Source organism: Oryctolagus cuniculus, chromosome 10 (genome assembly GCF_051225735.1).
Source record: "Oryctolagus cuniculus isolate XC-2025 breed Fujian yellow rabbit chromosome 10, ASM5122573v1, whole genome shotgun sequence".
NCBI lineage: Eukaryota > Metazoa > Chordata > Mammalia > Lagomorpha > Leporidae > Oryctolagus > Oryctolagus cuniculus.
Window position 1 is genome coordinate 67116264 of NC_142876.1, and position 19982 is coordinate 67136245.

General features: G+C 49.0%; 1 protein-coding gene across 4 annotated transcripts in view; it reads left to right on the plus strand.

Annotated features, from left to right (window-relative positions):
- The window catches only part of RAB31 (RAB31, member RAS oncogene family), a 139697-nt gene that overhangs the window by 62481 nt on the left and 57234 nt on the right, over positions 1-19982 (plus strand). Inside the window, exons 2-3 of one of the 4 annotated variants that reach the window (XM_008261035.5) lie at positions 5150-5229; positions 14944-15025. The exons of 1 other annotated variant lie outside the window; for it this stretch is intronic. In XM_008261035.5, coding sequence (XP_008259257.1) covers positions 5150-5229; positions 14944-15025 — 162 coding nt within the window. Of the gene's footprint in view, positions 1-5149; positions 5230-14943; positions 15026-17468; positions 17592-18065; positions 18376-19982 lie in introns of those variants that run through there. 2 more of the 4 variants (XM_089305901.1, XM_089305902.1) reach the window with 2 other exon arrangements.

Below are 19982 nucleotides of genomic sequence, written 5' to 3' on the forward strand. Positions count from 1 at the left end.
ATTTATTTGAAAGAGTTACATACAGAGAGAAGCAGAGGCAGAGAGAGAGAGAGAGAGAGAGAGAGATCAGTCTTCCATCCGCTGGTTCACTCCCCAATTGGCCTCAACAGCCGGAGCTGTGCCAATCTGAAGCCAGGAGCCAGGAGCTTCTTCCAGGTCTCCCACATGGGTGCAGGGGCCCAAGGACTAGGGCCATCTTCTACTGCTTTCCCAGGCCATAGCAGAGAGCTGGATCAGAAGTAGGGCAGCCGGGTCTTGAACTGACACCCATATGGGGTGCCGGCACTGCAGGTGGCGGCTTTACCTGCTATGCCACAGCACCAGCCCCATCTTAGTCTTGTAAAATGGAAAAATCACTGTTCATCATTAAGAATACACAGCCTTTTTAAAAATGGCGGGCAGCTGGACCCTCTTCTCTTGACATTCCTAATAACCTCTCTCTTCAGAAGCCTTATTTTGCTCCCTGCTTCCCACCTCTGTCTTCACATGTGACAGTCGTGGCTCACTGAGTGCCTTCCTGCTTGTGTGTGTGTCACAGCCTGGTTGTTTCTGGCGTTCCAGGTTCAGTGGGTTGCAGCAGGAAAAGCCACGTGGGTGCTAAGGGCCTCCTAGACAGCTGGCCGTGCACGGGCCTCCCCTGGTGGCCAGCTGCGGTACAGCAGGCATCCTGGAGCAGGAGATTCCAGCCCCAGAGGGCAGCCCAAAGAATCAGCTGTCCCAAGGCCACTGGCCAGCAAGGATTATTTGGTTCTCTCTGTTAAAAACGTTTCCTTTTCTGAGACAAGCCAAAGCTTCCCCTGTTATTTTGTCCTTTTTTTTTTCTTTCCTACCAAATGTAGAAGAGAGAAATGCTGGGAGTAAAATTGTTAAAAAGCAGAGAGAGAGAGAGAGAGAGAGGAATAGAGTACATTTGACTAAACAATCTGAATTTGAACGGGGTTGCTGCTCTGCCTGTCCAGACAAGCAGGCTGGCCTTTGAGCTTGAGCCGTTTTTAGGTGGCAAGGAGTGGGGCTGAATGGTTGCAAGGTGGCCTTTTGAGGGCTTTTTGAGAGTTGTTGGCCGGCACCGCGTCTCACTAGGCTAATCCTCCACCTGTGGTGCCGGCACACCGGGTTCTAGTCCTGGTCGGGGCACCGGATTCTGTCCCGGTTGCCCCTCTTCCAGGCCAGCTCTCTGCTGTGGCCAGGGAGTGCAGTGGAGGATGGCCCAGGTGCTTGGGCCCTGCACCCCATGGGAGACCAGGAGAAGCACCTGGCTCCTGCCTTCGGATCAGTGTGGTATGCCGGCCGCGGCGGCCATTGGAGGGTGAACCAACGGCAAAGGAAGACCTTTCTCTCTGTCTGTCTCTCTCACTGTCCACTCTGCCTGTCAAAAAAAAAAAAAAAAAAAAAAAAGAGAGAGAGAGAGAATTGCTGTTGCAGGCTGGCTCCTCTGAGCTGCTTTGCAGCTTGGGGTCCTTAGTGTGCAGCTGGGCCCGTGGGTACAGTAAATGGACAGACTCCAAATGCACTTCCCAGAACAGTGCCCCAAGGGAGAAGGTGTGCCGGGGACCAGAGCCCGGGTGCCCCTGCCCGAGGACTTTGCGAGTGAGGGCCTGTGGATGGGAGGAGCTCATGGCGTTTCAGAGGAGCGGGTCTTAGCTCAGACGTAGGGTTAGCCAGGGCTTCAGCCGAAAGCATACCAAGGAGGCCAACAGAGGGACAAAGCTGGCAAGGTGAGGAGCTGGCACCGAGCTCTGGGTGCCTGGGTTCACTGCAGGTGGCACAGCCCTGCTCTGCCTTGCCCTGTGGTCCTAACCAACCCCAGCCGGGAGGGGGGCCCATAGCGCCCCATCAGTGGGGTCTGGCCTGCTGTGGGCATGGGGAAGGTGGCATTGGTGAGCGCTCGGGTGATTGCAGGATGAGTGCATGAGCGCCGAGAAGGACAGTTCATAAACTGCAATAAAGAGAATTAGAGAGTGAGCTGCAGGCTGCTGCTGGCAGGGGACATTTTCCATCTCTGCAGGGGCAGCTGATAGAGTTGCTCAGCTTCTCATTTCTTGGAGTTGGCACAGACAAGAGGACGGCGAGGGTCTGCTCGTCCACAACGGGGCTTAAAAGCCACTGAGATAAAAAGAACGGCGCCGTGCCTGGCGGGGCGGCGAGCGAACATGAGCTCGGAAGTGGCAGTGGCATCGATCGGACCCTGAGAGCAGCGGTTTAATTCTGCCCTCACCTCTTTGAACTCCATGCATCGATTGGCACGCCGCAGGTAGCAGCTTGGGGCTGGGGAGCTGGAGTCGGGGCTGGCTGCTGTGTGTGTGTGTGTGGGGAGGGGGGGGACGAGTCCTGGAGAAGGAGGTTCTGGGTTGTGGCCCGCGCCAAGGCCCCTCATGCCCTTGGTTTGTCCCCCAAGCATGGGAGTGACGGACGTGCAGGTGATCTGGATGCCCTGTGGGTATTGCACATCTCTTCATATTTCAGTATCTGTAGAAAAACGTATTGCTGTGAGTTTCAGCATCTTCTCCTTGATCTTCTGGCCTTTGAAGTTTACACCTCCACGTAAGAGAACCCCGTTGCCGTTTCTTCCCTCCCTCCTTAAGTATCAGTGTGCCTGGGTTCCCTTTAGCTTGTAGATCGTGAAGTGTCTCCGTGGCTCTTTGCGGTGAGAACACACCGAGGATGGTGTGCTGCGTAGCTCACGTCTTGGACTCGTCATCTCCAGTGTCACCGCTGCGCAGGAGCACAGCTCTCAGCTGCCGAGAACGGGGCATTGCTCTGCCTTGTTCTGCCCTGTGGGCAATTTCCCTGCTTCTCTTCGCACTCCTCTTTTGAATTTTTAATTTCTACCACCGGATTTTCGATTTCTAAGAGGTTGGGTCCTGGTCTCTGAGGGATTCTGAAAACAGCAGCCTGCTCTTTAGTTCCTGTGCTGTTGATGTCTGGTGTTTTCTCAGCTGAGTGCTTAGTTTTAAGATTAAAATGCACATTGGATGCTGTGTGCGCCCTGGGGCTCTCCGGCTGCTACACATGGGACCTTTCACTGGGGGTCCCCAAGCATGAGGTCCCTCCAGCAGGTCATGGACAGATGGGATTGCAAGGTGTTTATTTCGGTGCAACAGTTTTTGATAAGTGTGTACTTATCCATGCATGGGGGGGTGGAGTCTTCAAAAGTTCGTGGGAAGTGAATAAATGGAAGAAACTCTGTATGGATTTCAACATTTTCTGCATCAAAACAAATTGACCTCTCTCTCTCTCTTTTTTTTTTTTTTTTTTTTTTTTGACAGGCAGAGTGGACAATGAGAGAGAGAGAGACAGAGAGAAAGGTCTTCCTTTGCTGTTGGTTCACCCTCCAATGGCCGCCACGGCCAGCGCGCTGTGGCCGGTGCACCGCGCTGATCCGAAGCCAGGAACCAGGTGCTTCTCCTGGTCTCCCATGGGGTGCAGGGCCCAAGCACTTGGGCCATCCTCCACTGCACTCCCGGGCCACAGCAGAGAGCTGGACTGGAAGAGGGGCAACCAGGACAGAATCTGGCGCTCCGACCGGGACTAGAACCCGGTGTGCCAGCGCCACTAGCCGGAGGATTAGCCTAGTGAGATGCGGCGCCGGCCACAAACTGACCTCTTAATTGCTTCTTCCGTGAACTTTTTGGACCACCCTCATAAGGCTCCGTGAGGCTCTTTGTTCTACTTCCCAGGGAGGAGCTGGGTGCTTCTGCCTGGGCTGAGTGAGCAACCAGCCTCTCCCTTAGCCGTGCCCGATGTCCTAAAGGCCAGCCCCTGTGCGATGCAGGTGTCCTGGAATTTGGGGGGTGCTGTGACCCGGGTCGCCCAGCTCAGTCTTTATGCGGCCTTTCAGCTGGTCCTGTTAGCCCCGCCCCCCAGTTCTTGCTGTTTCCGGGGTGCCCGGGTGGGAGCTGACTTGCTGTGTGTTGGCTGCCCTCCCTGTTGGCACTGGGGTTTCAGCTGCTGCTGTCCCAGGCACTGCGTGTCCTCCTGGATTTCGTTGCTATCACTTGTCTGAGGTGTCTTTTCTGTCTCTTTGACCTTGTGAATTTCTGTCTTTTTTTTTTTTTTTTTTTTTTGGTAAACCAATTTTTAAGAAGGCTTATTTATTTGAAAGGCAGACTGACAGACATCGTCCGTCCATTCACTGATTCACTCCTCAGATGGTCACAACAACCTGGGGTGGTTGAAACCAGGAACCTGGAACTCTATCCGGTTCTTCCACATGGTTGGCAGGGGCCCAGGTACTTGGGACATGATGCGCTGCTTTCCGAAGCACATTAGCAGGGAGCTGGATTGGAAATGGAGCAGCCGGGACTTGAACTGGTGCTTTGATGTGGGATACCTGTGTTACAGGATGCAGCTTAATCTGCTGCACCAGAATGCCGGCCCCTCTTAAATCATCATATAAGGGTTTTGAAAGGGAGTGGATATAAGCCCATATATTCAGTTTCCCGTGTGTAACTGGACCCTTGTCCCAGTCAGCGTTAAGGGGAGAAATGTCTGAGAGGACCTTTATCTAAGCGAAACCAGAGGTTATTGTCCAACCATCAGGTTCTGAAGAGAGCATGTGGGAGATGTTGAAACTAAAATTCATAGATCTGGTTGGGTGACACCTAGAGAAACACATTGTGCTATTTCTTGGCTGCTAATACAGTTTGGAGCAAAACCGATTCTGTTTCTACAACACAGTGTGGTATGTGACCCTACTTCTTCCCTTAGCCCCTCCCCAAATATCTAAATTTTGAGAAATACATGTATTGTGAACATGCTTGTTCAAGGCTAATTATTGTTTACAAGATTTATTTATTGATTTATTTGAAAAAGTGACAGAGACAAGGGGAGGGGAGAGAAAGAACAAATCTTCCATCTGTTGGTTCCTGTTGGTTCATTCTCCAAATGCCTGCAATAGCCAGGGTTGGGCCAGGCTGAAGCCAAGAGCCCAACGCTGCATCCAGGTCCCTCACATGAGTGGCAGGGACCCAAGTACTTGAGCCACCCTCTGTTGTATTCCCAGGTGAATCAGGAGGCAGCTGGGTCAGAGCAGAAGCGCCGGGTCTGGGGTGCACTGTGACATGGGGTGCAGCCGGGAGGAGCCCTCGTGGCCTCCACTGCTGGGCTTTGACCAGCTCCGAGACCTCACTGTGTCTGCCTTCTTTTCTAGGACACTGGGGTTGGGAAATCGAGCATCGTGTGTCGCTTTGTGCAGGATCACTTTGACCACAACATCAGCCCTACCATCGGGTAAGTTCCTTCAGGGTGCTAGGGGAGGTCCTGGGGCTGGGCCGGAGCCTTCCGCAGGGCCACAGTTTCATCCCAGAGAGTGCGCATCCATCCCACCTCGAGTGAAGCCCTACAGGGATCTAGGGTTTTCCAAGCCCTGTGTCCAGGCTGCTGTCCCTTCTTCACGCTGCAGCCTAAAGCCACTTCCCTGGTCTCAAGAGCATTGTCCTCCAAGTCACACCAGCTGTGTTTCTGGAGGGAAAATGATACAGAGGGCAGACCCTCCCACCCCGCCACGTCCCTGCCTTAAGTTGCCTGCCAGTATAGGCAACTTGTGTCACAGGCATGGTTTTGTTTTCATTTTATTCGAATGGCAGACAAGGAGAGAGAGTGAGAGACAGAGACCGAGACAGAGCAAACAGAGGTCTTACATCTTCTGGTTCACTTCCTAAATGCCCAGGCCAGATCGAAGCCAGGAGCCTGGAACTCAGTCTGGGCCTCCCACATGGGGGATTTGGATCCAAGTAACTTGAACGAACACCTGCTGCCTCCCCAGGGTGCGCATTAGCAGGAAGCTGGATGAAAAGTTTAAGAGCTGGGACTTGAACCAGGCCCTCCAGTGTGGAATGTGGGCATCCCCAGTGGTGACTTTAGTGCCGTGTCAGCCTCTAGTTACAACCTTTCTAGAGGACGTTCTTTTCATCCTTTCTACAATATTCTTTTTTCTTTCTTGTTTAGCTTTTAACTTTGTGTTTCTTGATAATAAGGGCAAAACCCATGAGAGTGATTTGCTGTGAAGTACGGTTCTTGAACACAGAGGACTTTCACCTGCTTTCTAAATTTTTGCAAAAAATTTTACCACACATATGTATTTCTTTATAATACATTTTAAAAAATAAGAAGTCACTGGATACTCACACCATAGATTAGGACCAATGCATAGACGTATCAAGCGGGGACGGGCACTTGGTGTAGGAGTTAAACTGCTGCTTAGGTCGCCCACATCCCGTGTTGGAGAGCTTGGGTTTGAATCCCTGCTCCACTGCCAATTCCAGCTCCCTGCTAACGTGCACTTTGGGAGGCAGCAGGGGATGGCTCAGGTAGGTGGGTCCCCACATCCTCATGGGAGACCTGGATTGAATTCCAGCTCGTGGCTTCCACCTGGTCCAGCCCCTGTTGTTGCAGGCATCTGGGGAGTGAAGCAGCAGATGGGAGATCTCTCTCTCTCTCTCTCTCTTGCTCTCTCTCTCTCTCTCTCTGTCTTCCAAATAAAGGAAGCACATGGCTCCTGGCTTCGGATTGGCGCAGTGCACCGGCCATAGCAGCCATTTGAGGGGTGAACCAACGGAAGGAAGACCTTTCTCTCCATCTCTGTCTCTAACTCTGCCTGTCAAAAAAAAAAAAAAAAAAAAAAAAAGCCTGAGTCCCACGTTGAGTGTTTGGGTTCAATTCCTTGCTCTAGCCCCCAAGTTCTGTTTCTTGTGAATGTAGAACCTAGGAGGTAGCAATGATGGCTCTAGTAATTGAGTTCTTGCCCCCTATGTGGGAAACCTAGTTGGGGTTCATGGCTCTTGGCTCTGGCTTCAGCCTAGTCCCTGCCATTGTGCGCATTTGGGGAATGAACCAGTGGATGAGAGTTCTATCTCTCTGCCTATCAATAAACAAGTAAAATTTTAAGAAAATCACATGCCGGCTCAATAGGCTAATCTTCCGCCTGTGGCGCGGGCACACTGGGTTCTAGTCCCAGTCGGGGCACCTGAGTCTGTCCCGGTTGCCCCTCTTCCAGGCCAGCTCTCTGCTGTAGCCAGGGAGTGCAGTGGAGGATGGCCCAAGTGCTTGGGCCCTGCACCCTATGGGAGACCAGGAGAAGCACCTGGCTCCTGGCTTCGGATCAGTGCGGTGTGCCGGCCGCAGCAGCCATTGGAGGGTAAACCAACAGCAAAGGAAGACCTTTCTCTCTGTCTCTCTCTCACTGTCCACTCTGCCTGTCAAAAAAAAAAAAAAAAAAAAGAAAAAGAAAAAGAAAATCACAGTATATTGTAAATTTCATGCTATTAAATGCTGTTGATATTTTTGATTTATTTATTTATTTGAAAGTCAGAGACATAGGGGGAAAGACAGAGAGAGAGAGAGCGAGAGCAAGCGCTTTCATCTGCTGGTTCACTCCCCACATGGCCACCAAGGCCAAGGCTGAGCCAGGCCAAAGCCAGGAGCCAGGAGCTTCATCCGGCTCTCATACATGGTGCCAAATACTTGATCATCCTCTGCTGCTTTTCCCAGGCCATTAGCAGGGAGCTGGATCAGAAGTGGAGCAGCCAGACTCAAACCAGCGCCCATACGGGATGCTCACATCTCAGCAGCTTTACCTGCTACACCACAACACCAGCCTTTAAATGCTCTTTAAAAGTAATGATTTTAATGGCTATATTTTCCATTTAAGGTATCTAGGTTGTTTAATTTTTTTTTACCTTTTATAAATACATGTACATCCTTGGGCATAAATAAATCCTTGGCCCAATTTCTTTTTTCCTTTTTTCTTCTTTTCTTTCATCAGAGTTGGGGATGGGAGAGAGAGGGAAAGAGGGGGAGAGGGAGAGAGAGAGAGAAAGAGAAAAAAGAGAGAGGGAGAGAGATTTTTCCATCCACTGGTTCCCTCTCTAAATGGCTGCAATGGCCTGGGCGAGGCTAGGCCAGTGCCAGGAGCCAGGAGCCAGGAGTTTCGTCTGGGTCTCCCACGTGAGTGACGGGCACCCAAACACTTGGGCCATTTTCCGCTGCTTTTCCCAGGCTGTTAGCAAGGAGCTGGATCGGAAGTAGAGCAGCCAGGACGTGAACCAGCGACGCCAGCTCCCGTAGACCCAGTCTGGAATGACTACAGAATTATGCTGTACACCACCGAACTCCGTTCCTGCCCTCTCCCCTGGGCAGTGTTAAGCTCAGCTGCTCATTTCCTGCGTATCCGAGGTAGTTGAGTTTCCCAATTTTAAGTCTCTCTGCTGCTTCTCTGGAATATTAAGAACACGTTTCCAGAAGCCCCAGGTTCCTGGCTTCAGATCAGCCCAGCTCTGGCCAGTGTGGCCATTTGGGAAGTGAACCAGCAGATGGAAGTTCTGTCTCCCCTACCCCCGCCCCCCGTAACTCTGGCTTTCAAATGAATAAATAAACCTTAAGAAAGAACCTGTCTCCAACCCCGGTTTCAGAAAAATAAGCCGAGGAGAAACACGTTCCAACTGAAACACGCAGATTTCTAGAAGATAGCATCAGTGGAATATTTCCCAAAAGCCTGAGTGCTTATTCCAAAGCCGGTGGATTCCACAGGCCGGAAGTCTGCCTTAGCTGGGCGTAGCCCTCGTGGTGCTCTAAGATTCTCAAGCCAGTAGTGAGCAAGCAGGAGCCGTTTATGTAATGGACTCGAGAAATCAGTGGCATTGGTGTGCAGAGTACACGTGGCCATGCTCAAGTAGCCAGCTGGGGCCGAGCCTCTGCAGCCGGGCCGGGTTCTCTCAGCTTCTGGCCCTCCTGACTCACTGACCCCACCCCTCCTCCCAGCCTGCATCACTCATTGGTCTGTCCTACCTGGTCTCAAGACATTTCCCTTTGTGTCCCGGCCCAAGTACTTCCTTCACCCTTACCCTGTCACCTCCCCAAGGGACCGAGCGGTCAGTGACTGGCTTGGGCTCACCCACCCAGCACACACCCAGCTTGGGACTCAATGCAGGTGAGGCCACGCTGGCGCGGAGCGTGCCCTGTGCTCCCACCTGGAAGTGCGCCAGCCCTGGGAGAAGGCCAGAGGCTATAAAGCACCATTGTTTCAACATCACAAGGGTTCCCTCTTATCACCTCTGTGACTCACAGCGAACATCTTGGCTCTGCTGTGCAAGCGGATTGTGCTGACGTCTGGAACATGGTGTGTGCGCGTGTGTTTGTACGTGCTTGTGTGGTGCTTGCATGTGTGTGTGCACGTGTGTGTCTCCCTGTTTCAACCCTTCAAGGAGGCCGTGGTGTTCTCCGCCAGACTGAGTTTTCCCCAGATCATGAAGTGGGTTCCGTGTTGCCAGCATGCCCTCTGCTCTGGAAGGAATTATTAATTTTTTTAGATTTTTATTTATTTATTTGAGAGGTAGAGTTACAGACAGTGAGAGGAGAGACAGAGAGAAAGGTCTTCCTTCCGTTGGTTCACTCCCCAAATGGCTGCAACGGCTGGAGCTGCGCCGATCCGAAGGCAGGAGCCAGGTGCTTCCTGCTGGTCTCCCATGCGGGTGCAGTGCCCAAGGACTTGGGCCATCCTCCACTGCACTCCCAGGCCACAGCAGAGAGCTGGACTGGAAGAGGAGCAACCAGGACTAGAACTCGGCACCCATATAGGATGCCAGTACCACAGGCGGAGGATTAACCTACTGCACCATGGCGCTGGCCCCCTGGAAAGAATTCTGTATGAAGAAAATATCCAAGGGTCTTGGGATCTAAGGTCCTGTGAAGACTAAAACCGGCAGCCCACCAGAGGAGCAGAGTGTCATGGTCCGCATTGCAAATACGGATCACCTTTTCCTTAGCAGCAAGAATATGGAGACGAGGGGGAGGTCTGTGTGTGTGTGTGTGTGTGTGAGTCTCCATGTGCATCTGTGTCTGCAGGTCTACAGGCCTCTGTGTATGGACCTCTGTGTGTGAATTGGTGTGCGTGTATGGGAGTCTGTGAGGGGTCTGTGTGTGTGTGCAAGTCTAGATTTGTGAATCTATATGTGTGTGTATGGGTCTACAAGCCTCTGTGTGTGGGGTCTGTGTGTGTAGGGGATCTGGGAGTATGTGTGTGTGTGTGTCTGTGGGTGGTCTGTGTGTGTGTATATATGTGTGTGGGGGGTGGGGTCTATGTTCGTAGGGGATCTGGGAGTATGTGTGTGTGTATGTGTGTGTGTGGGGACCTCTGTGTGTATGTGGCGGGGCTGTGTATGGGGGCTGGCCCCGCCCCCATGGCTTTTCCTCACAGCCCAGGGTGTCTCCAGGGGCAGTTTCACGGCGTGTGGCTCCTGTATCACACAGAGCAGGCACTGGCCCGTTTCACAGAGAGAGCACTGAGAGGCTTGGAGGTGTTCACGCACCGCGGACTGGGTCAGCTGCCTCTTCGACCTGACACAGCAGCCCTCGGGCTCTCAGGAGCTTTTCTCTCCCTTCTCTGTGTGGTGAAGGGGTTGCACTGAAGTTCTCTCCCTGCCTCTGAATGTCTAGGATTCCAAGACTTGAAGGCCTGCCCTCCTGCAGAGGAGGACTTTGTAAGGGCAAGGTTGAGACTTACTCCACTGCCTGTGTCTTGAATGAATGAAAACGTGACTTTGATCAAAGTAAAAACTGTAACAAAATATTGATATAGTTGTCTACATAAGAGTGTAAGCTTGTCTGGAAAACATCCCCTGAACAAAGTTAAAGGACAGATGTTGAACTGCAAAAATATTATTTAAAATATATCATTAAAAAAGAGGAGTATAAAATACTCAAAAAATGAGGGAGAAGGGGATACATGCCCCCATCAAAGGTCATGAACTTGAGATTTATGAGAGAAAAGTACAAGTGATCAGCAAACACTAGAATGATATTGAGGCTTCTGTTAAGCATAATGAAACAGGAGGGAGATATATTACATGTCATATTGGGAGACATTTGAAAGACTGATACTGGTTGGAGACAAAGCCATTCTCCTACACTCCTATGATGTGTAGGTTGTAGCTTGGCATATGTAAAAAAGGGGAGCATGTCTACTTTTTAAGAATTAAGTCTGAGGACATCGTTGTACAAGGACACAGGATGTCAGTACAAGGGTACTCACTGAATCATTGTCATGATAGTGAAAAATAGATAACCTGGGGCCAGCGCTGTGGCATAGCTGGTTCCCATACGGGTGCTGGTTCGAGTCTGGCTGCTCCACTTCTAGTCCAGCTCCCTGCTAATGTACCTGGGAAAGCAGTGGAGGATGGCCCAAGTCCTTGGGCCCCTGCACCCATGTGGGAGACCCAGAAGAGGCTCCTGGCTCCTGGCTTCAGCCTGGCCTAGGCTTTTGGGGAATGAACCAGCAGATGGAAGATCTCCCTCTCTCCCTCTCTTTCCCTCTCTCTCTTTCTGTAACTCCGCCTTTCAGATGAGTAGATAAATCTTAAAAAAAAAAAAAAAAAGGAAGAAGAAAATAACCTAACTGTACTTCACTGGATTATTGAATAAATCTACACAGGGTTTATAATATTCTGTCATTTTATTTTATTTATTTATGTTGTATGTTGTATTTATTAGAGAGACAGGTGGAGAGAGAGAGAAAGAGAGCAAGTGAGCTCCTTTCCATTGGTTTCCTCCCCAAATATCCACAGCAGCCAGGACTACGCCGAGGCTGAGGTTGGGAGCTGTGTCCCAATGGCCCGTGTATGTGGCAGGGATCCAACCTCCCACCTGAGCCATCACTGCTGACCTCCCAGGATCCTCACCAGCAGGAATCTGGAATCAGGAGTGGGGCCAGGACTTGAACCCAGGCACTCCAGCGTGGGATGTAGGCATCTTAACTGCTAAGCCAAATAGCATATGAGACCACAGAGTGACACTGACCCATATTCATAATCCCCAGAGGAGGAAAGGTGTTGCTGTTATATGAAGGGAAGGAAAACAAACTTTATAGAGTATGATTTCTTTTTAAGGGTAAAAATTATATAAAAATAATTGTGAGTGGAGTATTGGACTCCACGTTTCAAATGTCCACATTCCAATATCAGAATGCTTGGATTTAGAGTCTACTGCGCTTCCAGTCCAGCTTCCTGCTTGTGCACATTGTGAGGCAGCAGGTGATGACCCAAATACTTGGGTCCCTGCCACCCACATGGGGGACTCAGATTGAAGTCTTGGCTTCTGGCTTCTGCCCGGCTCAGCCTGGGCTCTTGTGGACTTGAAGAATGAACCAACAGATGGAAGATTTTTGTCTGTGTAGATCTGTTTGTTTTTCTGTCTCTCTCTGTTGCCTTGGCTTTCAAATGAATAAAAATAAATAAAATGAAAGTTTAAAAAATTGTGAGGGACTTACGCCAATGAATTGGCAGTGCCTGTAGCTAGGTGGTGAAATGGTGGTTGATTTTTATTTCCTTCTTTGTTTTCATTTTTGATTGTGTGTGTGTGTGTGTGTGTCTAGTACAAATAATGGTTCTATAAAGGAAAAATGATATTTCCAGTTTTGGAATATATTTGCTTTTATCAGTAGTCGTAGATGTATATTTTAAGCCCTTTTAAAGAAATAAGAGATATGGTTTGGTAATATTTTATCATATCACTTAGCAAAATACTTAGGGGCTGGTGCTGTGGCATAGCAGGTAAAGCCATCGCCTGTGGCACCGGCATCCCATATGGGTGCAGGTTTGAGTCCTGGCTGCTCCACTTCCAATCCAGCTCTCTGCTATGGCCTGGGAAAGCAGTAGAAGATGGCCTAAGTCCTTGGGCCCCTGTACCCACATGGGAGACCTGGAAGAATCTCCTGGCTCCTGGCTTCAGATCAGTGCAGCTCTGGCCGTTGCAGGCATTTGGGGAGTGAACCGTAGGATGGAAGACCTCTCTCTCTCTCTGCCTCTGCCTCTTTAACTCTACCTTTCACATAAATAAATAAGTAAATCTTTAAAAAAAGAGAGAAAGAGAGAGAAAGAAAAATACCTAGAATGTTCATTTCCTGCAAGTGTAGATGGATAAGTAGACCTCTGTGTTTGCCTTTGGTGTGTGTGTGTGATATGCGACCGCAAGGGCTTGTGCTTTGCTACTTGGGCTCTCCGTGGTTTTTCTCTTATTTCTGAGAGAAGTCGTATGACTGTGTTGAGTGCTGGGTGAGAGCTGGGTGCAGCTGTGACCTGGACTGGGAGGGCCAGGCTGGACCACGTGAAAGGACAGGGAATGCATCCTGACGCTGGGTCCCTCAAAACCCCAGTCTGTGTCTCCCGAAAGTAAGAATATAAAGAGGGCACCATGACTGTATTTCAGACAGTAATTTGATTTAGTGGTGATTGCTCAGAATCCAAGTTTAAATTTCCTCCAGTTGTCCCTAAAAGTTCTTTTAAAGCTGTTTCTGCCCTCCTCCAGGATCCGGTCTAGACGCATAGTCTGCATTTGCTGTTTAATGTAGATTCCCTTTTTTTTTTTTTTTTTTTTGGACAGGCAGAGTGGACAGTGAGAGAGAGAGACAGAGAGAGAAAGGTCTTCCTTTGCTGTTGGTTCACCCTCCAATGGCCACTGCGGCTGGCGTGCTGCAGCCTGCGCACCACGCCTATCCAAAGGCAGGAGCCAGGTGCTTCTCCTGGTCTCCATGGGGTGCAGGGCCCAAGCACCTGGGCCATCCTCCACTGCACTCCTGGGCCATAGCAGAGAGCTGGCCTGGAAGAGGGGCAACCGGGACAGGATCCGGCGCCCTGACTGGGACTAGAACCCGGTGTGCCGGCACCGCAAGGCGGAGGATTAGCCTAGTGAGACGCAGCGCCGGCCTAGATTCCCTTTCAATCTGGATTCTAGAAAAATCTCCCTGCCTTTCGTTTGCCTCAGTTGAAGCCGAGTGTCTTGTAGATCCTGCACGTGTCTGATGGGATAAGCCCGTTTTCTGTTGCTGTAACAAAAGCACAGGCCTGAGTGATACGTGTGGAAGAGATTTATTTGACTTGGAGTTGTGGAGGCCCCATCATTTCAGCCTCTGGCGGAGGCCTCACAATGGCAGGGGTGCAAGCAGAAGAGAACACACGATGAGACCGGAAGCCATGGGGTTCAGGGGTCAGGCTCCTTCTTTGGTAATAATACACTCTCCAGAACTTAGAGTGGGGGTCCCAACCGGAGCTACCTTAATCCTTTCCGAGGGTATGGCCCCCATGACCTAACCACCTCCCACTAGGTCCCAGCTCTTAAAGGTTCTGCCATCTCTTAATACTGCCATCCTGAGGACCAGCCCCTCAGCTCATGAACCCTTGTGGAGACAGACTACATTCAAGCCATTGAATTCTGGCCGCGGGAGGCCTCCTATTGCAGGGTGTCAGTCGCCCTGCCATTGTGGGTACTTGCAATGAATGACAACCTTCATCTCATGGTAGAAAAGTCAAGGCTATTCAAGATTCCTCTACTGGATTTTTACACTTTTCGTGGCATAAAAGGAAAATTCAGTAAGAAGAAATATGCTTAAAAGACAATAGCAAGTGTTTTACCATTATGGAGACTTTAAAAATCTTTCTTTTCTGTAGTGAAAACATAGATTTTTTTCTTAAGCCACCAATCTTTATCCTTGCATTCAGGCAAGTGGGTTAGGACTTGGATACAGGATTCTGTTTGTTGTGTTTAGTGTTGAATTCGTATTAGCAAAGGTCAATATGTACCACTGCAAGGTCAAACCCATAACACTTCCAAATACCAGATGCTATTGTCACTCATAATTGCTGTAATAACAAGTGTTTAATATCTAGGATTATATTCTTTCCTGATACCTGAGGAGTATTATCTCTGATCCATTGGAACTGTTTTTGGAAGCAGTCCTTCTAAATACAATTCTTTGTTCTGTTTTCAGTCCACTCCAGTTGCACTAGCAGAAAACTCAATGTTTTCTTTGGGCTAGCTAACAGCCCTCTCTCCTCCCAGTGGCTCCCTAAGGACAGGGGCTGTTAGACTCCTGATGGGACATAATGGTAACTTGCTTGATCCACGAATCTCTTTAAGGAGCAACTAGTAACAGGAGATGTGAACTCTCTTTTTCAGGGCGTCTTTTATGACCAAAACTGTGCCTTGTGGAAATGAACTTCACAAATTCCTCATCTGGGACACGGCTGGTCAGGAGCGGGTGAGTGTACAGGGAAAACACGGAGACCGGTTCTGGAACTGGATGGCAGCGCCAGACCTGCAGCTGGAAGTCATTTAAGCCAAAGGAAATGTAGTTGTTGGCCACTTGAAAAACAGTCTAAACGTTCAGGGTCCCCAAATGCATTGTCAAAGGTGCCCATCTCCCTTTGTCCCGATTTCTTTCTGTTTCGTGCAATTGCAGTTGCGTTCTAATTTATTGGCTTCCCTGTGTAGGCAGAACCATCTGCCTTCCTTCCCCCACTTGTGGCAAGGATGGCCCCATCAGCAACTCCACCTACCTTTTGCCACCTTAGCAACTCCACAAAGGGGAGTCTGAGTCTTAGCGCCTGTGGATTCTCATTGGCCTGCTTCGGGTTAGACATCTACTCCTGTAGGGAACCAGGTACAGTCTCCAGGGGGATTTGGTGCCTCTAGTGGTGGGGCAGGTAATGCACTTACTTCTCACTTCTGGAGGTAGCAGCCCCAGGGGAACTACATTGATTGGAAGTCAGGGAAACTTTGTTCCTGCAGGAAATCCTGGGTTCTCTTACTGGAAAGTGAGGGAGTGGTGCTGGGTTTCCAGAAACAGACTCCATCACTCTTACTCTTAGTTATTTTATTTGTTGAACATGTCTATAGAGAAGATTACATATTTAAGAAACTCATGGCTTTAGATTCTAAAAAGGGGCGGGGTGGGGGAGCATTGTACCCCACAGGTTTTGTGTGTGACAGGGTATATGTGCAGTAACGACTGGAGTGTGAATTAGCAAAGCTGAAAGGGGTAGTCAGGAACAGTGAAACAGAGACAACCAGTACCTTGTCTTAACAGAGATCTTTCAGCCTGATCAAAGCTTCTATCAAAGCTGATAATTGTGGAGTAAAATTGGTTGAGCTTTTCCGTGTCTGACCCAAACTCAGCTGACACCTACTCTACCTACCCTATTTAAAATGTCAACAGCTCCCTTCCCCACCCTACCCCCACTCACTTCCTGCTTTATTTTTCTCCACACTCTGATCCTCTGCTCCTAGATGGGTACCATTTATTTTACTAATTGTCTCTCTCTCAGAAAAAAAAGAATTCAGGGTTCAGGATGATCCGTGATTGTCATTGTTTGCTCCCAGCTAATCAAGTGTTACTTCATATGCTCTTCATGTTATTATGTATCCTCTTTTTAAATGAAAGTTCCAGTACTTATAAATTAAGGCATTTTTAAAGTACTTTTTTAAAAAAAGAGGATGACTCTTCGGGCCTGCAACTGCTAGCCTGTTTCAGGTGTCTCCTGTTTCGTTGTAAAATTGAGGGCACAGACGGTCACACACAGAAGCAGCCACCAGGGGCACTTCTTTAACTCTGTTAGTGAGCTGCGCCTGCTGATTCCTAAAATGAGGCAGCAGATTCCAGGGAAAATAGCATTTCAGGGAGCGCACGTCATTACCCGTGACCACAGGTGTTTCTTATAGTTGATCTACTTTTTTAAACAAAATTATTTATTTATTTGAAAGTCACGGGGACAGAGAGGGCGGGGCAGGAGGCACGGATTTTTGTTCTGTTTTCCTTCTCTGGGCTGTTCCGGCGACTGCAGCCCAGCTCGCCTTGCTCCCTCCCTGCTTTTCCAGCTGCTTCCAGGAGGTAGCTGCTTTGGCAGGTGCTTTCAGAGAGCGCCGTTCTCCAAAGAGCTGGCCCGGTGTTCACGCGCTCCCGCTGCCTGCGCCTGGCTGTGTTCCATCGCTGTTCTGAGTGCCTTCTGTGTACCACGTGTGTGTGTCTAGCCCTCTCCAAGCACTGTGAGGTGGGGGCTTACAGGAGAGGCCATCGAGGCACAGAGAGGCCAAGTAACTTGCTCAGAGTCGCACAGCAAATAGGGAACATCCTTGAAATTTGAATCCTGCGGTCTGGGCTCTGAGCTTTATAGTTTTGTTTTGGTAGAGAAACCACACAGAAGTTACAGATTGGAGATAAAAATTATCTACACGCTCACCACCCAGTTATTTCCACTTAAGTTAACACTAAATGACCGTTCTTCAGATATTTGTGTGTATTGACTATATCAACGGCACCACAACCTTTATAATGGACTGTTTTTATTTGATTATACAGCGACACTATGGAGAGATTTCTGTGTGATAGAGTGTTTAACGTTTGCTTGCGTATCCCAATATAATATTCCAGCGGCTGACTGCCTGTGATGGGACTTGGTTCTCTGCTGAAATGACTACAGAAGTTTGGCCCATTTACTGTCTCAAAGAAAAACTAGCCATGGCAAATTTTCAGATGAGCAGGTCTCTAGTTTTAAGTGCTTTTCCTAAACTTGTGACCGTTCGAGGCTGTGCAGGTCTGTGACTGCATTTCAGAGCGCTCGTGTCGATAGTACAAGGCGAGACTACAGCAGTGCTGCTCAGCCTTATACTCTGGGGAAGAGGGGTTTCGTGTTGGGTAACAACATCAGGTGATTACAGTTTCTGGTGACGATTCCGTTTTTGGAATCTGGATTTGCGGGTAGTGTGAGGTCCTCAGTTCCGTGGCCTGTGTGGTCCTCCCATCCCTCTCCAATCCTGGAAGGACCCGGGTGAGTCATCCACAGGCTGTCCTTGTGCCCTGTCCCTCGGTGGAGTCTCCCATCTCTCCAGGGATGGCAGGTTTTCAATTGTTCCTGGCAGCTTGGTGCTGGCTTTTAATTGGGCTTGTAATGTTGTGGCCTAATGTTTGAGCTAAAAATAAATTCCCTGCTGTTGTTCGTGCCTATTGCTATTTGTTCTGTCTCATTAATTACTGGAGTCCCCTGAATTTGATTATCCCTCCTTATCTCTGTAGAAATCAGGTTTTCATGATTTTTAAACAATCTCTTTGGGCTTATGCTTGACAATATAAAGACATAGAGCTCTGGGCCCTCAAAGGGGCATGATGCTTAGCTCAGAGCTTTGTGCATGCTAACGACTCAATATGCATTTGTTTGTGGCGTGATTGCACTGAGTTCTGCCAACCATACATAGCATTCTCTTTAATGCCCTACTTACCGGGTACTAATTCTGTCCTAGGTTTGTGGCACAAATTTGTACTCTGGAGACATTGCTTTTCCCACTGGAAATGTAAAAGGATCTGCCTCCTGTTTTCCTTTGATGGGCCTGAACTGTGCTTTCTTCTTGTCACGTTCAACGCCGTATCGTGGGCATGCCGTCTCATTCTTTCAGCGGCTGTGTGGTCGCCTCTGCAGAGAAGAGTTTTCAGAAACAACAGCCATTTCCCACCTGACTTGAATCCAGTGTGCTAGAAGCTTAACGTGTTGAGGATTTGTGTATCACAAGGCGGTGGGAGAGAAGAGTGCCATTGGCTGCCCCTGTTGGACAATCAGGGTAGGCTTTGTGAGGTTTTGATCTTGACCCCTGTGGATGGATTACTGTGCTGGCTTCTTGTGCTTTGCGTCAGGCTGTGCAGAGAGCAGAGGCAGACAGGTGGGCTGTGTGGAGGAGCCACACCCCAGAGTGGTGCCTGGGAGTTACCTGCCCACTCCGCCTCCACCTCCCATCCACGAGGTTTGTGATGGGGAGTTGACACTTGAAATATGTCCATAGTCTCTCTTAAGAGTTTCCTTTGAACGTCCTTTGTTATTTTTCTACTAAAACTGAGAAATAATAGTATCTTCCTTGCTATTAAAGATATCACATACATGAAGGTACTTCCCAAAGTTCATGGAAATGGAATTAAAAGATAACTTTATTTTGGTGCAAGTACTTCTGAAGTCTATGCATAGTTTTTTCATAATATGCATGTTCCGTGAACTCTGAAGATCCCTCATATGGATGGACTTCAAAATCTTTTGCACCAAAATAAACTCAACTTTTAATCTCATTCCCCTGAGCTTTTTGAAGGATTCTCCTATAGGGTAGTAAGTCCAGTGGGTACCGATGTCTTCAGAACTCTGCAGCTGTCGCCACAATCAATTTATTTACTTTACTTGAAAGTTTACTTGAAAGTCAGAGTTACAGAGGGACAGGAAGACAGAGAGAGAGAGAGAGAGAGAGATCCATCTTCCATCTGCTGGTTCACTCCCCAGGTGGCTGCAATGACTGTGGCTTGGCCAGGCCAAAGCCAGGAGCCAGGAGCTTCGGGCAGGTCTCCATGCCACAATCAGTTTTAGAGCACTTTTGATCCCAGAATGAAACCCTGAACACATTGGCTGTGACTACCAGTTCTCCCACAAGACCCTCTAGTCCTAGGCTGTTTTCCATCTCAAGACTGTCCTCATCTGGACATTTCATATAAAATCATCAACCTGAAACTTTTGGGGACTGTCTTCTCTCAGCATAATATTATCAAGATTCATGGACCAGTACTTCTTTCCTTTTAATGGCTAAACAATATTCTGTTGTATGGGTGTTTCCTATTTTGTTCACCCATTTATCAGGTGATGGAGATCTCGGTTATCTCTACTCTTTGGCTATTTTGACATTTGTGTAAGTTCTTATGTGGATGTAGGTCTTTTGGATCTCTTGAGCATATATCCAGGAGTGGAATCGATGGGTCATCTGGTAACGGTGTGGTTTGCGGTTACAGGAAATGCAAAGCAGTTTCCCAGAGGGACAGTACTGTTTTACATTGCCACTTGCAGTTTAAGAGTTTTCAATTTCTCCATTTTCTCGTGACCCTTGTGTTTGTCTAGCCTGAGGTCATGAAGATTTACTCTTGTGATTTCTTTAAAGAGTTTTGTAGTTTGGGCTCTTATTTTTAGTTCTATGATCCATTGAGCTAATATTTTTGGGTATCTAGTGAGGAAGAGATCTGATTTTATTCCTTGCACGTGGCTATCTCATTGCTCCAACACGATTTACTGGCGAGAGCTAGTTTTTGCCCAGTTAATGTCTCGGCAGCTTGCTGAGAATCGGTTGACCCTGACCGCGTGGCTTTCCTTCTGGACCCTCAGTTCTAGTCCTTTGATCTGAATTGTCATCTTTATGCCAGG